The 19697-nt window shown below is 41.9% G+C and overlaps 1 protein-coding gene across 1 annotated transcript in view; it reads right to left on the bottom strand.

Moving 5' to 3' along the window:
- Nucleotides 1–302: 302 nt before the first annotated feature.
- Nucleotides 303–19697, bottom strand: part of mtrr (5-methyltetrahydrofolate-homocysteine methyltransferase reductase) — a 69546-nt gene continuing 50151 nt past the window's right edge. Inside the window, exons 13-15 of the mRNA XM_080208256.1 lie at nt 16192–16281; nt 14290–14472; nt 303–4063 (exon numbers count right to left, since the gene is read on the bottom strand). Of these exons, the coding sequence (XP_080064382.1) occupies nt 3919–4063; nt 14290–14472; nt 16192–16281 (418 nt within the window). The 3' untranslated portion in view covers nt 303–3918. The remainder of the gene's footprint in view (nt 4064–14289; nt 14473–16191; nt 16282–19697) is intronic.

Raw genomic sequence — 19697 nt, 5'->3', positions numbered from 1 at the left:
TTTCTTTCATCATAAATAAACAGAAGAAGCTGGAATTATTCAAAAGGCATGGCAGTAGCTGTGGAGAAAAAAAAGCAGAGTTATCATTTTGGGTCTGTGACCGTTCACTTATTGTTGACTTTACTCCGAACAATGACTTTGCCAACCCTACTGTACAGAGTGCTGTAGAACCAAAAAAAATCATTACATTCACTAACATCTAATTCAACCAGCCGGGGTTTCTTTGAAATCTAGATATTTATTTTGGTCATCAATAGAGGAGGAGGAAATGAGGAACTGAAACAAAAAGCAATATGACAACATTGAATGAACAACTTTTTATTTGAGATTGTGTTTACCATTCGCCCACTATTTTTAGACATACTACATCATAATAAACCAACTTTTATAGAATAGAAAATGTTCACAAATTTCAAAAATATACTCAATTTTCAAGTAGTATTTTTGTGGATAATGTAATTAATTATTGGCAAGGTTTATGAGGTGGAAATGCCAGCGTTGAACTGGGATGGGCACAGTAAGAAGTCTCACAACACCAGGTTAAAGTCCAACAGGTTTATTTGCTATCACGAGCTTTCAGAGCATGCTCCTTTCGTGATCACGTGAGTGAGTGATACCAAAGAAACCTGTTGGACTTCATCCTGGTGTTGGGACTTCTTACTGTGCCACCTCAATCGAACACCAGCATCTCCAAATCACAATTCTACCACAGACAGAGATATCTGAATAAGCTAATCGAAGCGTCAAATTAATTCAGGAATTACATCCTGCTTGGTACCAATGTTTCAGAATTCAACAACATTTTTATGCATCTAGTGATAGCGTACTGCATCCTTGGTTACCAAGCTGCAGAGCATTGGATTCAGGGGCCTAAAGATAACATCACAAAGCCACTTCCTTATCCACAAAATGACAGACAGGAAGTATGCATTTAAATCCAATTGGATGGACAGCTTTGAAGACATAAGGGATGCTTCAATCATGAGGAATGCAGAATGCTGGAAAGACTGAGGGAAGGGGACCAGAGACAGGGTCAGCACAGGAAATAAGAAAATGAGTCATCATGTAAGAACCACAAGAAAATGAGTTATATCATTACCTTTTGCTAACAGTTTTCTCTTGTGTGATGTGTTTTAAGACTTTTTGAAGAAAGATTTGCTGAGTCCAATTCAGTCAGTCCCCCCTCCTCTCTTTCCTTAAGGCCGACTGGAGCAATGGCACATGAACAGAGATACCACAGCAGTGGCAAGAGAAGACTCGATGTGGAGATGCCACTCACGTAATAAAGAAGCAGTGCTCCAAAAGCTTGTGCTGCCAAATAAACCTGTTGGATTTTAACCTGATGTTGTGACACTTCTTACTAAGAAAAGAGTCACCAGCATTCTCCAAGTCACTGATGAGAAATACAGGGCAAATGGCATCCCAGGCAGCAAATAAATAGGACAAAGGAAATTACGGGATGATTCTGTAAAGTATAGGGCAGACGGTCACCCTGAGTCTCCACGGATACTTGATAAGGACAAGGAAAAATATGGGTCCTTTGTGCAGACATAAAACAGGCACTAGCCCATTCATTTGTAAATAGGGTGTCAAACACTTTGCCTGAGATTTTTGCCACAGGGCTGGATTATACCCTGGGACAGTCTGCATCATCCGATGCCATTAGGGAACCAATTCGACACAACAGCTACCACAGAAAGTAGTTACTTTTAGACAAACTTCTGGAACCCACCTATGCAGTTAAATGCAGAAATCTGAAGATTCCTGACCAAAGTGGGGTTGAGCAGGTGATTGGTAAGGAATAAGGAACCCAGAAGTTGGAGCTCCTGTGCACTGTGGAATTTCAACTCTGTGGTGTCACCGATTGATTTCCTACATGGAAACCAGTCTGATCAGCAGGCTTAGCTTTCAGTTGGGCAGGAGGCAGGTCAGTAAAAGCCACAGGCAAAGGCAGACTTGCATTTTCTAGTGGTGTGGAGTGGGGAGTTGGCGGGGAGCCAGTGGTGGTGGTGGTGGAGGAGGAATTACAAGCATCAGAAGAGAATTGAGGGGTGGGAACAAGGAAGTGCCCAATCAAGGGGTTGATCAGATAGGCATGTTGGATCCATCAGTTAAATATAAAAGAGCCTACGTCCTGGATTGGACCAGTCTCCTCACCTGGCTTTAGCTGCTGCATTCCCTGTGGGTTAAGAAACCTGGCTGTGCACAATTAAATTTGAAAAGTTGAATAATGAGGCTGGGATTCTCACTGTAATATTTAAAGTGCCAACCCAACTTCTTGGAGGCACCTACTGTCACTCACCTACATTACAGTCCCAGTTAAAGATGGAGGTTAGTTGCTGTCTAAGCCTGACTGTGTGGTTAAAAGTACCTGTCTCAGTGAGGATTCTTCAATCTGAATGGTTGAGGGAGCGTGTTATTGTCTGCCCCTGCCACAGATCCCCTACAGAAGCTGTCCAGTTGATCAGCTTCCTAATGACAGGAAGTTGTCAATCAAAAGCCCACAAAAAACTGCAGGCAGATGACAGCATCTTTCCTTCACTGCCTACTGCAAAATTTGTGCTTTCCTACAGGTTTCAATTTTGTTTTGTGTCTATAGTTTAAATGTTATTCAATTTCCAACCAGTAAAAGTGTTTTTCCAAAAATCTTTTGCATGTCAATAAATTTCTCCTCACCTGCTCATACCCTGTATTGTTTAAGGTGCTTGATGAAAGAAGTGTATCCAATGTTAACAATTCTAATAGAAGTCATATGTAAAGTACCTCTGCAGAATTTGCAGGCATATGCAGAACTGAAAGATACATTCATCTAGAATATGTTTGCATATTAAAAAGCTTTGTGAACCATAACACAAACATAAATAAGTTATCTTTAGCTGTTTCAAGATGAGCACACAGGAACACAAAGCTAGAACTGAAAGAGTTGACAGAATAGGAAGTGGGGCAGGAAGAACAACGCAACTTATAATAGTGCATTCAAAGGATCACCATGGCCTTTGCAGTTCAGCCCTCTCCCAATGTTCTATTGAAGTGCTGAATCCAAGAAAAAAAAATATATATTCTATGCTGCTACTAAGATAATAAATTAAAATTATAAAGAGTTTGCATTTCTTTTGCTTAAGGCCTACAAAGGCTACAGTTCCAGTGATCACAAAAGTTAATGCTGTACCTATTGGCACATGGATGCATTTCAGCAACATTTTTGACTTTTAAATAATGAATAAAAATTGAAAGAATTTGCTGTCAAAGGTAAACAATATGACAGCACAAAAAAAACTGTCAGTGAGGTAAGTGGTGTGACAAAATGCAGTGTTTCACAGTTAACCCTGAGAACTTATAAATTAAGTGTGATTTGGGTGTACTGAAAATGCTGGTATTTAAAACCAAAATTATAACATTTCACGAGACTTAACTGGAGTTCAATGGAATCTTCACTACTTATATGGTGCATAACTAACAAACTTACCATAAAGATGTCAGATAAAAGGTATAACTTTAAAATTGCATTAATAAATGCATTTACATCATTTTACTCAAACATTACAATAAGAGGTTATATTAAAACAGATGAAACTCGATAACCCATTCAGTGGCATTTGAAGGAGTAAAAAATCACAACGCAGCAATTCCTAATGGCACTGTCAAAAACATCCAAGCTCATATGAAAGTGCATTATTTGCAAAGATGTTTGACGGCCTTTTATCTAAACATTGTCAGAGTGATATTCAAAGAGGATCACCATATTCTGTGTCTTTGACAAGGAGCTGCGCGGACAGTTTAAAAAAAATCCCCAATCACTGTCTAAGAGTGTTTTACTAACACATCTTCCAACAATCAGCATTGTTTTGCACTTTTCAACACTTTGTGAAAAAGGTTTTTTTTTTAAATATCTACTTTTTCCCCTCTCTCCTGATGCAATTAACTCCAGACATCCTGTAGGTAACGTTTCTCTTCACGTAGTTTGGCCACAACTTTCATGGCGGCTAAGGTATCCGCTCCCAGCTTTTCTGACACAATCTCGGTGAGGCAACTGGCCACATCTTTAGCCATATTCTTGCCATCTCTGTTTTAGAAAAAAAAAATCAGTAAAATAGCAGTTTCAACAAGAACCTATATTCTTCTGGATGCTACAAAACCCAAAGTGCAGATAGGCAATAAATGGGGGTCAGGACTTAATCATTTCAGTCAAATTGTAGGCCAGTCTAGCAGCTCAGCATATAGTATTAGTGATAATGGAGTGCTTACCATCTCTCAGAGCAACGCTAACTACTTTGAAATTGAACAATAGCACAATCACTGATCTTCAATGGTACAAACTGCAGGCAATGTTACCGAACAGAAAATAATTTACAAACAATGCTACATAGTTGGCTGTCCATTTGGGAGATGGACTTACTGTTTTGTTGCCCATTGTTAATATATATTTTCAACAGCTGCCATAATCATTGCTGACCTTTGAACCTGACATGCATCTGCAATCAGGATTTTCGAAGTTTTTTTAAAAATACGTGAGTTACAGTTTTTTTAAACACCCAGCAAGCATATTGACAACAGGCTGGATGGTCAGCCCTCCATCGTCCCCATCCCTTTAACAATATTCATCATCAGTACCAAACTGGACAGAGAAAGCATTTAAAAATTGAAACCAAAAATGAAAATGCTGGATAATCTCAGCAGGTCTGGCAGCATCTGTAAGGAGAGAAAAGAGCTCAAGTTGAGTCTAGATGACCCTTTGTCAAAGTTAAAAGGCATAGAAAGTGGGCAATATTTATACTGCAGGGGGAGGGAATGAAAGATGGGCCATAGCCACAGAAACCAGAGGAAAAGACAGCTAATAGCCGGCCAGAGAGAATAAAGGGTGCAAATGGGCAAACAGCAGAGAAGCTGTAACTGATGAAGATGCCAGGGGGAGGGGTGGGTGGAATGGGACAGGGGTAGAATGTAGAAAAGGGGAAGTGGGGAGAGAAATAGTAAGGGAAGGGGATGAAGTAAGAGAAAAAGATGGGGGGGGGGGGGGGCAGGGAAGGAAAATGACAGACAGACAATAAAGAAATAAAAAAGGTAGACAATAGTAAAAAATTAAAATAGAATGAAATCAAAGGGGACTGAGGTGGGGTGGGGCTTGCCATTTTAGCTCCCATGCCCACATATTTGTCCTTGGTTTGCTGTGACATTCTAGTGAAGCTCAACACAAACTGGAGGAACAGCATGTCATCTTCAAGCTAGGCACTTCACGGCCTTCCAGTCTCAACATTGAACTTAACAACTCCACCTCGACCCCCTTTTGTTTTCATTCTTTTTTTTTACTGTTCTCTACCTTTTATTTCTTTGTCTTTCTTCATTTTTCTTTCCACCCCCCTTCTCTTACCTTTTTCTCCCTCCACTTCCCCTTTTCTACATTCTACCTGTTTCATTTCCACCACCACCACCCCCCACACCTTTATCTGTCACAGCTTACAGCTTCTCTGCTGTTTGGCTATTCGCACCCTTTATCCTCTCTGTGGACAGCTACTAGCAGTCTTTTCCCCTGGTTTCTGTAGCTATGACTCATCTTTCATTCCCTCCCCCTGCAGTATAAATATCTTCCACTTGCTATGCTTTTTAACTTTGACAAAGGGTCAACTGGACTGGAAATGTCAGCTCTTTTCTCTCCTTTTGGCTTCAGATTCCAGCATCTGCAGTATTTTGCTTTTATTTAAAAATTGAAAACTTTCAATTAGTAATGGCAAGTAATTGGTATGTTGCTTTTGTCTGGGGCTGCACAGTAAGTAAACTTACATTAATACCACAATGATGTTCTGTGAAAACCCCTAGTCGCCACACTCCTGCACCTATTCGGGCACACGCAGGGAGAATTTAGCATCTACCTAGCACATCTTTTAGATTGAGGGGGGAAACCGGAGTACCCGGAGAAACCCATCACAGCAGTCACATGTTGGAAACGTGTAAACTCCACAGTGATCCAAGCCAGATATTGAACTCAGGTCCCTGGCTCTGTAAGGCAGCAGTGCTAACCACTGCCACCCCAATAGCAGTCAAGGCTAAAAAAACAACTACAATCAATATCTTAGATTATTAAAACAAATGTCGACATAACATTCATTGCATTTTTTAAAGAATTGGTACATTCCTTTCTAATATAGACCAAACTTGAATGAAATAAAGATACTTCTCATCTCCCAGGTGAGCTTTTGAAAGCAGCCTGGTTGAAGATAATTCTAATTCCCTACCAGACCCTTTTGCCCTACTTTGATTTTATTTGCCTCCCTAGGGTAGCAATTAAAGAAACCTTACAAAGTATGCCCATAACTTAAGAAAATGATTGTCCATCACTTCTGGCACCAGTTAAAATCCTGAAGAAATTGGAACACTTAAAACGGTACATAATATATAATTTTAAAATACACCAAATGCTGGCATGGTTTTATTGAAAATCTCAATGCCTGCGATGAAGCATCATTCTCTACTTCAGTGGTATTGATGCACACGTGGAGTGCTGAGGAGGAAACCACAGCCTGCCACTTGGTTTCTATTCATTAAAATTGATGGACTGTAAATTGCAGGAAGAGCTCAATATACCTGGAGCAACAAAATACAAAGTTTACCATACATATTTGTTAACCATGAGAAACCACAACCTTCATTACAATTTCTTAGCAATTGTAGGAATGATTTTCCCAGATACCTTAAGTGGTAAAGAGCCTGCAAGGTGGTCAAGACAGCATCTTAAATCAAAATACGAGATGCAATTTGGTAAAGCAGTTGAAGCTTGCACACGAAACTGCCAATTAGAATCACAGAATCATAGAAACCCTATAGTGCAGAAAGAAGTCCTTCGGCCCATCAAGTCTGCACCGACCACAATCCCACCCAGGCCCTACCCCCATATCCCTACATATTTTACCCACTAACCCCTCTAACCAATGCATCTCAGGACACTAAGGGGCAATTTTAGCATGGCCAATCAACCTAACCCGCACATCTTTGGACTGTGGGAGGAAACCCACAGGTCATTAGGAGGGCAGACTGCCACTTATGTCAATATTCATTAAAGAAACAGTGGGGCATTTTAGTGGCTATCACTTGAACTGAAGCTTTACTCCATCGTGAAACACATTGTGTGTTAGCCAGCAACATCCACACCTTCAATGGGTGTGTACAGTCCACATGTGCTGCTGCATGAAAATCATATCTAATTAATGCTCCAGTGTTAAACTTGCACATGTACTTTAGCACCTCCAGACAAGTTCAAATTATGGTAATCTGGAACAGGGACCAGAATTCCTCTTCCTGACAGTGTCTTGAGGCTGCAACATACGTTTGAAACCTTGGTAGCATACATGAAATTAGTTTCCAATCTAATCTGCACTATTACCAAGACTGCCTATTTCCACCCTTGTAACATTGGCTGGCTCTGCTTCAACACATCTGAGTGAAACCCTCATACATGCATTTATCACTATTTGATGTGAGGCTTTGCAGTATCCTGCAAGTTTCAATAAGATCCCCCCCTCATCCTTCTAAACTCCAATGAGTACAGACCCAGAGTCCTCAAGCTCATCCAACAAGCTCTTCTTTCCAGGGATTCCTGTGAATCTCCTCTGGACCCTTTCCAAGGTCAACACATCATTCCTTAGATACAGGGCACAAAACTGCTCACAATACTCCAAATGGGGTCTGACCAGAGCCTTATTCCAATGCACTCCTGCTTAGCTACACTGACTCCCAAATAAGCAATGCAATGATTTTAAATTTCTCATGTTTGCCTTGTTTTCAAGCTCCGTTAGGACTTTGCCCCTCCCTAACCTTTCATCCGCATCCAGCCTGACAACGTTGGGGGATATATGTGCTCCTCTAAATTTGGTTCTTGAGCTCCTCTTATCTCCACAAATCGGTGCCGTGACTTCAATTGCTTAGAACATAAATGTAAGCTCTAGAGTTCCCTTCCTAAAACATTCTGCCTCCATTTTTCTCTTCCCTCCTATATGACAGCTCTTAGGCCAAATATTTGGTCATCTGTCCCAGTGGTCCCTTATGTGGCTTGGGGTCAAATTATATTTGATAATGCTTCTGTAAGATGCCTGGGGACATTTTGTTAAAGCACCAAAACTTTCATGCAGTCTTAGAAGCACAACACACAAAAACAACCAGTTTACACTCTTTACCAAAATAACCCTTTTGGGTAGAATACGTCACTTTAAAATGAGTTTCCAACCACATATCAGCACCATAAGGCACAGGGGCAGAATTAGGCCATTTGGCCCATCCAGCCTGCTCCGCCATTCAATCATGGCTGATACTTTTCTCATCCCCATTGTCCCCGATCCCTTTATTAATCAAGAACCTATCTCTGTCTTAAAGACACTCAATGACCTGGCATCCACAGATTCACCACTTCCTGGCTAAAGAAATTCCTCCCCATCTATTTTAAAGGATCGTCCCTTTAGTCTGAGGTTGTGCCCTCTGGTGCTAGATTTTCCTACTAGTGCAAACATCCTCTCCGTGTCCACTCTATCCAGGCTTTGCAGTATCCTGCAAGTTTCAATAAGATCCCCCCCTCATCCTTCTAAACTCCAATGAGTACAGACCCAGAGTCCTCAAGCTCATCCAACAAGCTCTTCTTTCCAGGGATTCCTGTGAATCTCCTCTGGACCCTTTCCAAGGTCAACACATCATTCCTTAGATACAGGGCACAAAACTGCTCACAATACTCCAAATGGGGTCTGACCAGAGCCTTATACAGCCTTACAAGTACATCCCTGCTCTTATATTCTAGCCCTCTCGACATGAATGCTTACATTGCATTTGCCTTCCTAACTGCCAACTGAATGTTCACGTTAATCTTGACAATCTTGATCAATGTCTCCCAAGTCCTTTTGTGATTCTGATTTCCTAAGCATTTCCCCATTTAGAAAATAGTCTATGCCTCCATTCCTCCTTCCGAAGTGCATAACCTCACACTTTTCCATCTGCTACTTCCTTGCCACTCTCCTAACCTGTCCAAGTCACTCTGCAGCCGCCCTGCTTCCTCAATATTACTTGTCCCTTTACACATCTTTGTATCATCTGCAAATGTAGCAACAGTACCTTCCGTTCCTTCTTCCAAATTGTTAATGTATATTGTGAAATGTTGTGGTCTCAGCGCCGACCCCTGAGGCACACCACTAGTCACCAGCTGCCCTCCTGAAAAAGGCCCCTTTATCCCCGCTCTCTGCCTTTTGTCAGTCGGCCAACCCACTATCCATATCAGGATCTTACCCTTAACACCACGGGCTCTTAACTTATTTAACAATCTCCTAAGCGGCACCTTGTTACCTCCTCAAAGAACTCTAACAGATTTGTCAGACATGACCTCCCTTTGATGAAGTTGTGCTGACTCAATCATACTTTATAATGCACTTCCAATTACTCCGCGATCTCATCTTCAATAATGGACTCTTAAAATTTTGCCAATGACCGAAGTCAGGCTAACTGCCCTAGTTTCCTGTCTGCTGCTTCCCTCCCTTCTTAAAAAGCGATGTTACATTAGCTACTTTCCAGCCTAAGACCCTCTCTGCCTCCAGCGATTCCTGAAAGTTCGTCACCAATGCCTCCACAATTTCCTGAGCTATCTCTTTTCGAACCCGGAGGTGTAGCCCATCTGATCCAGTGATTTACCCACCTTCAGACCTTTCAGTTTCCCCAGAACCTTCACTGTGCCCCCTGATTCTCCTGGAGCTCTGGCATCCCACTGGTGTCTTCCACCATGCAGACTCATGGAAAGTAACTATTCAGTTCCTCTGCCATTGCTTTGTTTCCTATTATAACTTCTCCAGCCTCATTTTCCAGTGGTCCAATGTCTACCATTACTAAAACTGCCCATTTCTACCCTGTAACATGTGTTGAAGCAGAGGTCAGCCAATCTGCTGCATTGACTGGCATAGAACATGGCATACTGTCACCTCCACAATTCAATTTGGTATTCCCAGTTATTCACTGAGTCTGTATTGATATCGGCAGATCACAATGTTCTCTTCCCCAGAAACAGGTTCACATCCCTCCTCCACACAACCAGAGAATAGGCAAGTTTCCATGCAGGGAACAATGTTAATTAAATAGGATTTAAACATTTAACACCAAATGTAGCTCTTCTGTATTGTGGTTACCGAACCCTGTCCAGCACTATTATTGTACATTTGATGGGACCAGATCACTCGCAGCAAGGCGATGGGAAGAAACCTGATTGTGCCTTCCAAACTACAATGAAAGCCTGAACACAATACAATACTCTCTAAACTAGGCAAATTATTATTACAGTAGACAAGTGTCTATGTTTAAATTTTTGCTTTTATATCACCATCTGCTTGGTGGTTTGGTAAAATCTCTCAAATTAAAGGTTTCAGAAAACAACATTACATAGTAGGTGGTGAGGTTCAGCAGAGTTCTGACCAACCCTCTATAAAGTGTATATTTTCAATCCTTTTTTTTCCCCCAGCTTTAACTCTCCTCCCATGCCCCAAAATAGGAACATTACAAAATGTGACACAAATTATTGCCCATATACAACTATCAAAATCTGCTTAAAGGAAACAGGTAACAAGTCACATGCTGTACATGGAGTCCATATTGCAATGTCCCTGGAATTGACCAAAGTCAGGGAATTGAAATGAAATACCATGGTTTTACAATCTGATTCTACAGCAATTACTTTTGCTCACCAGCTTTGCAGAATTTCAGGGATTCCATAAAACAAATAGACCACGTAGAACTCAGAGCGCTGGTCGTAGATAAATAATAACCCAAACAACCAGACAACCCCTTATTAATATTCAGATGATGGCAAAGATCAAAAGGGCAGGGAGAATATCGGAGTGCCAGATTCAATAAATTCAATAATTCAGGCATGGTATGGAAATATATTTTAAAAATTGCAACTAATGTTCCTTTAAGTGGCATTTATCTAAATCATGCAACCAAGTCGACATAGGACAGGATTTTTCAGATCACGTTTGTGGAGTTTCCCACTACGTCACTGAAAACACAAACCATGGCTACCCCTCAGCCATTTGATACTTTAAGGAGCGTTACTTGGCTGAAGGTGGGATTTGTGCTCGTCACTCAGGAAAAGTCTCAACTTAAAGGCCTGCCAGTTTGATAGTTTCAGCAGCATCATGGGTAGCTGTGGCCATAGTTGGATCTGCTGGAGTTCACAGGAGCAGGTAGGTGTGGGGCTTTGTGGAGGGAATGGGAGAGGCGAGGACAGTTAGTGGGCAGGGGAGGTGGGGTTGATGGGTGATATGGTGAGAGAAATGCCCACTCTGAAAATGGGTTTTAGTCATAGCCCCTTCTGCTACCCAATGCCCGAGCATAGTAACCTGTGGGCTTCACCCCTATGCAGTATCTTCTCAACTACTGCTATTTATATAGCACCTTTAATGTAATAAGACATCCCAAAGCAAAACTGGACACATGGGCGCAAAGTAATATTAAGGTAGACGACCAAAAGTTTGGTTGAAGAGACAGGTTTCAAAAGGTGTCATAAAGGAGGAAAAAGAATTGGGTGGGGGGTTAGGGAAGCTTCAGCTGAGGTAACTGGAAGCAAAGTCACCAACAAATTAGGGGTGATCAAGAGGCCAAAATTAGTTGAGCACAGATTTGGGGGAATTGTGCGGCTGGTGGACATTCCAGCGATAGGGAGAAGCAAAGCCACAGAAAGGCCTGGAAATAAGGAAAAGAATTTTAAAAACCAAAACACTACTTACCAGAAGTCAATGTGGGTCAGCGAGTGGAGTCTGGAGCAAGATATGGTCTTCCCAACATTTAATTGGAAATCTTAGCTCAACTAGTACTGGGTGTCAGATAAGCAAAGTGATAATTTAAAAAGAGTGGAGGAATCAAGAAAGGTGATGGTAATGTCAAACTGGGCATCATTAAACATCTGACGCAAAGTTTTCAGATGTTGCCAAGGAGCAGTTTGAAACAGAAGGGAGACAAGGATAGATCTTTGGGGGATACTATGGAACAGGAAGATAAATCATCACAGGTGATTCTCTAGCTATGATCAGCAACAATGAAGAAGCATAGGGGAAATAGTTTACCTGTGTCACAGTCAAAGTGTGCTATTTGTGACTTTGGTAAGAAACATTTGATTATTGTGGCAAGTGTATAAACCTGACTAGAGGGATCCTAATAAGAAGTTCTGTGAAAGATAGGCATTGATCTGTCAGGCAATAACATGGCCATGGATTTGAGGGGAAAGGAAAGTTGGAGATGACAGTAGTTTGCAGGAACATTTCCCTGCTGCCTTAACATCTTTTTAGGGTGAAGACCAGAAGTGCAGATAATACTCTAACAATGCTCTTGCTAAGGTTTCATACCAATTAACCATAGTCATTTATTTTATTATGTTTCTCGTACCATAAAGCCCAGTATTCTTTTGTTTCAAGAGTGGACATATTTACTTAAGGATGGGTTTTTACTGTTTTGTATAACTGACCCTTCTTATTGGCCAAATCTAATTTCTCTTCATCTAAATTGGATATTTGGTTACTTCAGCTTTAGTTTAAAATGCAAAAAACTTTCTAACTACAGATAGATCAAAGCACATCTTCCAATCTCTGGATCGTTGGAGACCAGACGTACAACTGAAGATGTACGTCAGGACCCGCAGAAGGACTGACATCCTGATCTTTGTGGCAATTGCCCAGAAAGTTTCAACTTTCAACGTTCAATTGCCCTGCCCTTTGGGGCCTTGAGTTAGATCAGGGACTTTGGATATTTTTGATGTATTTACCTGGGTAATTACCCAGAAAAATGTTAAACAGAATAAAAGTTAGTCTAACGTTTTTGGATGGCAGAGTTTCACTTTTCACCACCCAAAAAGTCAGCAGCACTCAAAATGCCCCAAAGCCAAATTACACTCGAGTGAAGAGTTAATTGGCTGCAGGGAGGACATTTGCTCCAGGAGATCCTGCCAAAGGGAGCTGCTGACCACCGGACTTACAGTGGACTGAATAGGAAATGCAGGGGGATATCTGAGATTTGTCTGGATACAGGAGACCAAGGCAAGTTCAAACAATCCCAGAATGGGGAGGGAAGGGAAGGCCTTGGGGAGCAAGGAAGTTCAGAGGTCACTGGACCTTAAACCCCACATTAAGCAGGAGCTTCAGATGAGAGTGCCTTCTCCCCTAGCCCATCATCACCCTCCACCCGCCCCACCCCTTTCCAATTGAGATCCTATTCTTATTTTTGGGCAAGTTCAATCTTTGAGGGTGGGAAACAGTCCTCAGGAGGCCAATACGCAGCCACTTAAGAACTTTAATTGGGACAAGAGTGGGCTTTCTGGCTGAGACCTTGCTCCGACATAAAATTGCTGCATGGTTGGGGCAGGCAGGAACCCAGAGGGAATTACATCCCCTCAATTTCGTGCTCCCCCTGCATACCCACTAACCCGATTACCCCTCCTGACCAGGCTCTGACTGCCTAGCTCCTACTGCCAACCCTACTTACCATCTCACCCATCCATTCAGTGACATTCAAACTGGACGTTTAACCAGACCTTATGACAGCAAGTGCTGTTTGGTGCCTTTTCCAGGCTCGACTATGATCCAACGGAATTCATAGAATCCTGCAGTTCAGAAGGAGGCCATTCAGCACATCGAGTCTGCACTGATAACAATCCCATCCAGGACCTATCCCCATAACTCCATATATTTACCCTGTAATCTCCGACACCAAGGGGCAGTTTAGTACAACCAATCAACCTAACCCACACATCTTTGGAGTGAGGGAGGAAACCAGAGCACCCGGACAAAACCCACAGATACACACTGAATGTGCAAACTCCACAGTGATCAAAGGTTGGAATTGAACCTGGATTCCTAGCACTATGAGGCAGCAATGCTATCTGCTGCGCTGCCCATAACTGTCCAAGAGATCTGTGCTCCATATTTCTGAGAAAACTAGGCTTGGAAGTTCCATCAAGAAATATAGGGCAGCGTCGAGGCAGGGGAAAAGTGGGATCAGAGCAGAAATCCAACGATAATTGTCACTGCTCGGAAGATCTGAACTATTATACTTAATTCTAATACCATGCATCAACAATCTCATCCACCTCAGGATGTATATACTCTGAACATTTATACATCAGCTGGTAAATTTCTTCTGTGCCTTAATGACCAGAAATGCAGCACTGCCCAGATGTTTTATATATGTAATTCTTTTATGAGATAAATACATGCTCTGTTCTATGCCACTCTGTAACATGTGATTATATGCAGTAATACCATGAACTTATCCATTTCTACTCACCCACATACATACAAATATCCATTTTCACTCAGCAACATTCTTGTGACATCTTCAGCAAAGAGCTTAAGTAGATGTTGAACATATTTTGCTTTTCCTTCTGACGTGTCCTTGGGTTGATCCCTTGAGAAACAGACTTTCAGATGGGTCAAGGTGCCATTATTTTGAAAGCTTCTTAACTCGTTTCTGGAAGGCAAAGGAACGAGAAGCATTTTTGCTGTTTCCGGTTTTCCATTTAGTTAGTTTCTATGTCTTGCCAATCCTCTTGAGAGACATAGTTAGGGTTTTTAATTCCCCATCCCTTTGTTTTGATCATTCTTAAAGTCCATTCATTTGCAATGTCTCCCAATCTTGACAAAAGGTCTATGCTTTTTCTATTGAAGTCTGTTTTCTCCATCGATTCTGCCAGGCCCCATTTGACATGCTGAGCTTTTCCAGCATTTTTCTTTGATTTCAAATTTTGAACTTTTTTTTAATTTTTGAAGATGAAATTTAAAGTTTCTATCCTATCATGTATATTTGAACCACAACTGCCAAGAGTTAAGATTCTTCCTTTCCCAGACAAAAACTTTAAAAATGACTACAGAGAGAATACAGGGGATCACAATATTACACTGAAGTTTTCCAAAACAAAGTGAAGACTGTTGTGGGCAAATAATGCAATGTTCATTGCCACTACTCTGTTGTAAATTAACCACAAGTTTCCTGTTATATCAGATTTGAAGACCTGAGGCCGACTCAATGTCCAGTGCAGCTTAAGTTTATTATTTGGTGTCACAAGTAGGCTTATATTAACACTGCAATTAAGTTACTGTGAAAATCCCCCACTCGCCAAACTCTAGTGCCTGTTTGGATACAACAAGGGAGAATTTAGCATGGCCAAATGCTAAAAGATCTGGCATTTTAGCCAGCACATCTTTCAGACTGTGGAGGAAACCAGAGCACCCGGAGACATGGGACGAATGTGCAGACTCGGCACAGATAGTAACCCAAGCCAGGAATTGAACTCGCATCCCTGGCACTGTGAGGCAGCAGTACTAACCACTGTGCCACGAGGAAATGAAGCATGCTGGGAGCCCACACAACTGTGCTCAACTTCAACAAGTCTCAAGAGTGAAGTTAATTAGGGGAGCCCAATAAAGCAACTGAATGTTATGCCACACACTAAGTACTGGTTTAAAATTGTTGCTTCAGCAGAGGTGTGCTGTGAAGGGTTGGAATTTGGTACAGCATAGCTGTTTTTCAATAATAGGAGGTTACCTTTACTTCAACTACCTATTTTACAATGGAGTCTTTGCGTCTCATCAATTTAATTAAAAAAAAAGAGTCCCACAATTAGCCTTTACTGGGCTGGTGCTGTCAAACAGTTTAGCCTCTGGCCCATGCTTTATGTACTGTGGCCAGCATCAAATTATGCAGTGAGCTTACCTTCCAGTAAGGTAAAACTCAGCTCACTTCAGCACAGTGATGCTGGTAACTGTGAATCACACCAGGACTGCATTTTTGGACTTGGAAGTAATTCTGAGGAGGTTATTAGATCTGCCTCAAATCAAAAATCTTTTAAGCCTAGTTCCATTTGAAGTTGAAGAAATACTTCCATAGAAAAGTACCAGTGAAAGAGCTCCACAAAGTGTTTGAGCATGTCTGAATGTCATTTAGCATTTGAGGATGCAGATGGAAGTTGGGTTATTGGAATAGGTTAAAAAGGAGTAATTTGATGTAAAAGTGAAAAGATTGTTGTTTGAAGGGTTCAAGTTATGGTTTGTAGAGACAACAGTGCAAGATGCAGGGTGAAAGAAAAGAGGATTTGAGTTAGCACAATGTCCCAAGTTACTCCGTAAATAGATCCTCAGTTACAGAAGATTAAGTAGTGGTGGAAATAAAGAATCAGAACAGTGTATTTACCGAAACAAATAATCTCGATCATGATGTCTGCAGCCAAAAAAAAGCCAAGTTTCCCCAAACACAGAGCCAGGATTCTCTCTTTGTTTTTGACTGAAATAGAAAGATATCAGATTAAGAAAGCCAGAAATAAAATTGTTTAAACATCTATACCAGCAGTTAACTGTACTAGATTCTTGAAAATGTTGCCAGAAATAAAGAGGCATTCTTTTTTCCCCCTTTCTTTCTTCTTCCACATGAAAATGTTTCATGACAATTTTGCAGTGCCTCATCTGAACGATTATTCAAGTACGTCTGAGTTTCATTTGCAAGCTCTTATCAGCGGCCAGCATTACAGCTGAACATATGGCTTTCCCAGCTGAGGAAATATAGTCATACTTTTAAGTGAACTTAGTCATTTTTGTCCTTCATCATATGACAAAATATTGGGCACCCATTCCAGCTTCAGCCAAAACCATTGTTTTACTCAGTAGTATGATGACTGCTTTGCCTTGGTATTTATCCTTTTCAATATAAATCTCTTTCTAAATGCACATTCAACCCAATCTTTTTGTGATTTTATTTATTGCACATCCATGCCACGTTTGCTCCTTTACCGCATTCGGAAATTTACTATTTAAAGTATATCCTCATGTTTGTTTCTTGCCCCAGAGCAGAGTTTTTTATTCAGCAGTTTATTTAATGCTTTTCAGGCATTTCAAAATTGTCCACATTCTCAATCTATACTACTTCTGAAGAAAGATGTTAATCAAATATAACCATAGAATGACAATACAGAAGGTGATCATGCAATCCATTGTAGCTGTGCTAGTTCTTTGATGAAGTTAAGAACATAAGAACATAAGAAATAGGAGGAGTAGGCCATCCAGCCCTTCGAGCCTGCCCCGCCATTCAATAAGATCATGGCTGATCTGTCGCTGCTCAGTTCCACTTTCCCGCCCTCTCCCTATAACCCTTAATCCCCTCTCCTATCAAAAACCCATCAACCCGCTTCTTAAAAATATTTAGCGAGGCAGCCTCCACCGCTTCAACGGGCAGAGAATTCCAGAGATTCACCACCCTTTGAGTGAAGAAGTTCCTCCTCAACTCCGTTCTAAACCGCCCCCCTTTTATCTTGAGGCTGTGCCCCCTAGTCCTACTGTCTTTTTTGAGCGGGAAGAGTCTTTCCACCTCTATCCTATCCATCCCATTCATCATCTTATACGTCTCAATGAGATCTCCCCTCATTCTTCTAAACTCTAACGAGTACAAGCCCAATTTATTCAGCCTCTCCTCATAGCTCAACCCCCTCAACTCCGGTATCAGCCTAGTAAACCTCCTCTGCACTCCCTCCAAGGCCAAAATATCTTTGCGCAGGTGCGGCGCCCAAAACTGCACACAGTACTCCAGCTGTGGCCTCACCAATGCCCTATACAGCTGCAGCAAGACCTCCCTACTTCTATATTCAATCCCCCTCGCTATGAAGGCCAGCATCCCATTCGCCTTCCTGACCACCTGCTGCACCTGCAAGCTGGGTTTTTGCGACTCATGCACAAGGACCCCGAGGTCCCTCTGCACCATCGCCTGCTGCAGTTTTTCGCCACATAAGTAATAGTCCTTCCTACCATTATTCCTACCAAAGTGGACCACCTCACACTTGCCAATATTAAATTCCATTTGCCATTTCCTGGCCCATTCGCCCAGCCTATCTAGATCCTTCTGCAGACTCTCCACACCCTCCGCACAATTTGCCGTTCCACCAATCTTGGTGTCATCAGCAAATTTCGACACCCTACACTCGGTTCCCTCCTCCAGATCATCTGTATAAATGGTAAAAAGCTGAGGCCCCAGCACCGACCCCTGGGGCACTCCACTAGTCACCATCCGCCAATCTGAATAGCACCCGTTGACCCCCACTCTCTGCCTCCTATTTGACAACCAATCCTCTATCCACGCTAACACCCTACCCCCAACTCCATGTCCCTCGACCTTCTGCAATAACCTCTTGTGAGGTACTTTGTCAAACGCCTTCTGAAAATCTAGAAAGACCACATCCACCGGCTCTCCTCTATCCACCGCCCTAGACACATCCTCATAGAACTCCAGTAAATTTGTCAGACACGACTTCCCTTTAATGAAACCGTGCTGCGTCTGCTCTATCAAGCAATTCCCTTCAAGATACCTCGCAATTTCCTCCTTAATGACAGATTCTAACATTTTACCTACCACAGACGTTAAACTAACCGGCCTATAATTCCCCACCTTTTGCCTGGCACCCTTCTTAAACAACGGCGTAACATTAGCCGCTTTCCAATCATCCGGCACTTACCCGGAATCCAGCGATGTCTGGAAAATAACCACCAAGTCATCCACTATCACCTCCGCCATTTCTTTCAGAACCCTCGGATGCATTCCATCCGGTCCTGGGGACTTGTCCACAATCAGCCCCTCCAGTCTGTCGAGCACCGCCTCTCTAGTAACAGTAATGTCATTAAGACCCTCCAGTCCTACCACCTTTCCATCGCTAACACCCGGCAAATTATTCACGTCCTCCTCCGTGAAGACAGAAACAAAAAAAAGTTATTCAATATCTTAGCCATATCCCCATCCCCTACCACTAGGTCCCCTTTCTCATCCTCTAAAGGACCAACATTCACCCTAGCCAGCCTCTTCCTTTCTATATATTTATAAAAACTCTTGCTATCCTTTTTTATATTAAGCGCTAGCCCAGCTTCATAGTTTCTCCTACCCTTCTTTATCAACTTCTTTGTCAATCTTTGTTGACATTTAAACCTCTCCCAATCCTCTTCTCGCCCACTACTCTTAGCTACTCTAAATTCCTCCGCTTTTAGTGTAACACTTTCCTTCACCTCCTTCGTTATCCACGGCTTATTACCTCTCCTCCTACTATCCTTTTTGACCATCGGAATAAATTTCCGCTGAGCACCAAGAAAGATCTCCTTAAAGATCCTCCACTGCTCCTCAACAGCCCCTCCCTCCAACGCGCTCCCCCAGTCCACATTCGCCAATTCTTCTCTCATCCTACCGTACTTAATCGACTTGGTCCTATTCTCAAACCCTTTCCCCATAGCCCTGAATTTTTGTCCTCTTCAAGCAATATTTATTCACTTTTCCCAGCTATTGAATGAATAGCAGTTAAGTGCATTATAGGCTGGGGGATAAACCAACAGAACCCACTGGCCAGGGTCACTAATAACTTTCCTATTCCAGCGCAAAGTTCACCAGTTAATAGGTACCCTTAGCCATTTTGCTTTTTGAACACATCATGTTTGTCAGTGCCTTTGACACAGACCATCTCCAATGAAACTGGAAAAATCAGTTATTTCCTATGTCACTTCTGCAATAATTTCCTTCAGCATTCTGATCCTGAAGACATCAATGAGTGTAACAATTTGGAGTGAAATTGGTTTTCATCAGTAGCATAAAATGGACTCATTATGAATTGGTTGCCAGTTCACACCATGTCCATTTTACTTCACATAGATTTTCACCAGTGATGTTGACCTGTT

Source organism: Carcharhinus amblyrhynchos, chromosome 2, assembly GCF_965287045.1.
Source record: "Carcharhinus amblyrhynchos chromosome 2, sCarAmb.v2.hapA, whole genome shotgun sequence".
Classification (NCBI taxonomy): domain Eukaryota; kingdom Metazoa; phylum Chordata; class Chondrichthyes; order Carcharhiniformes; family Carcharhinidae; genus Carcharhinus; species Carcharhinus amblyrhynchos.
This window is presented reverse-complemented; position numbering and strand designations above follow the sequence as displayed.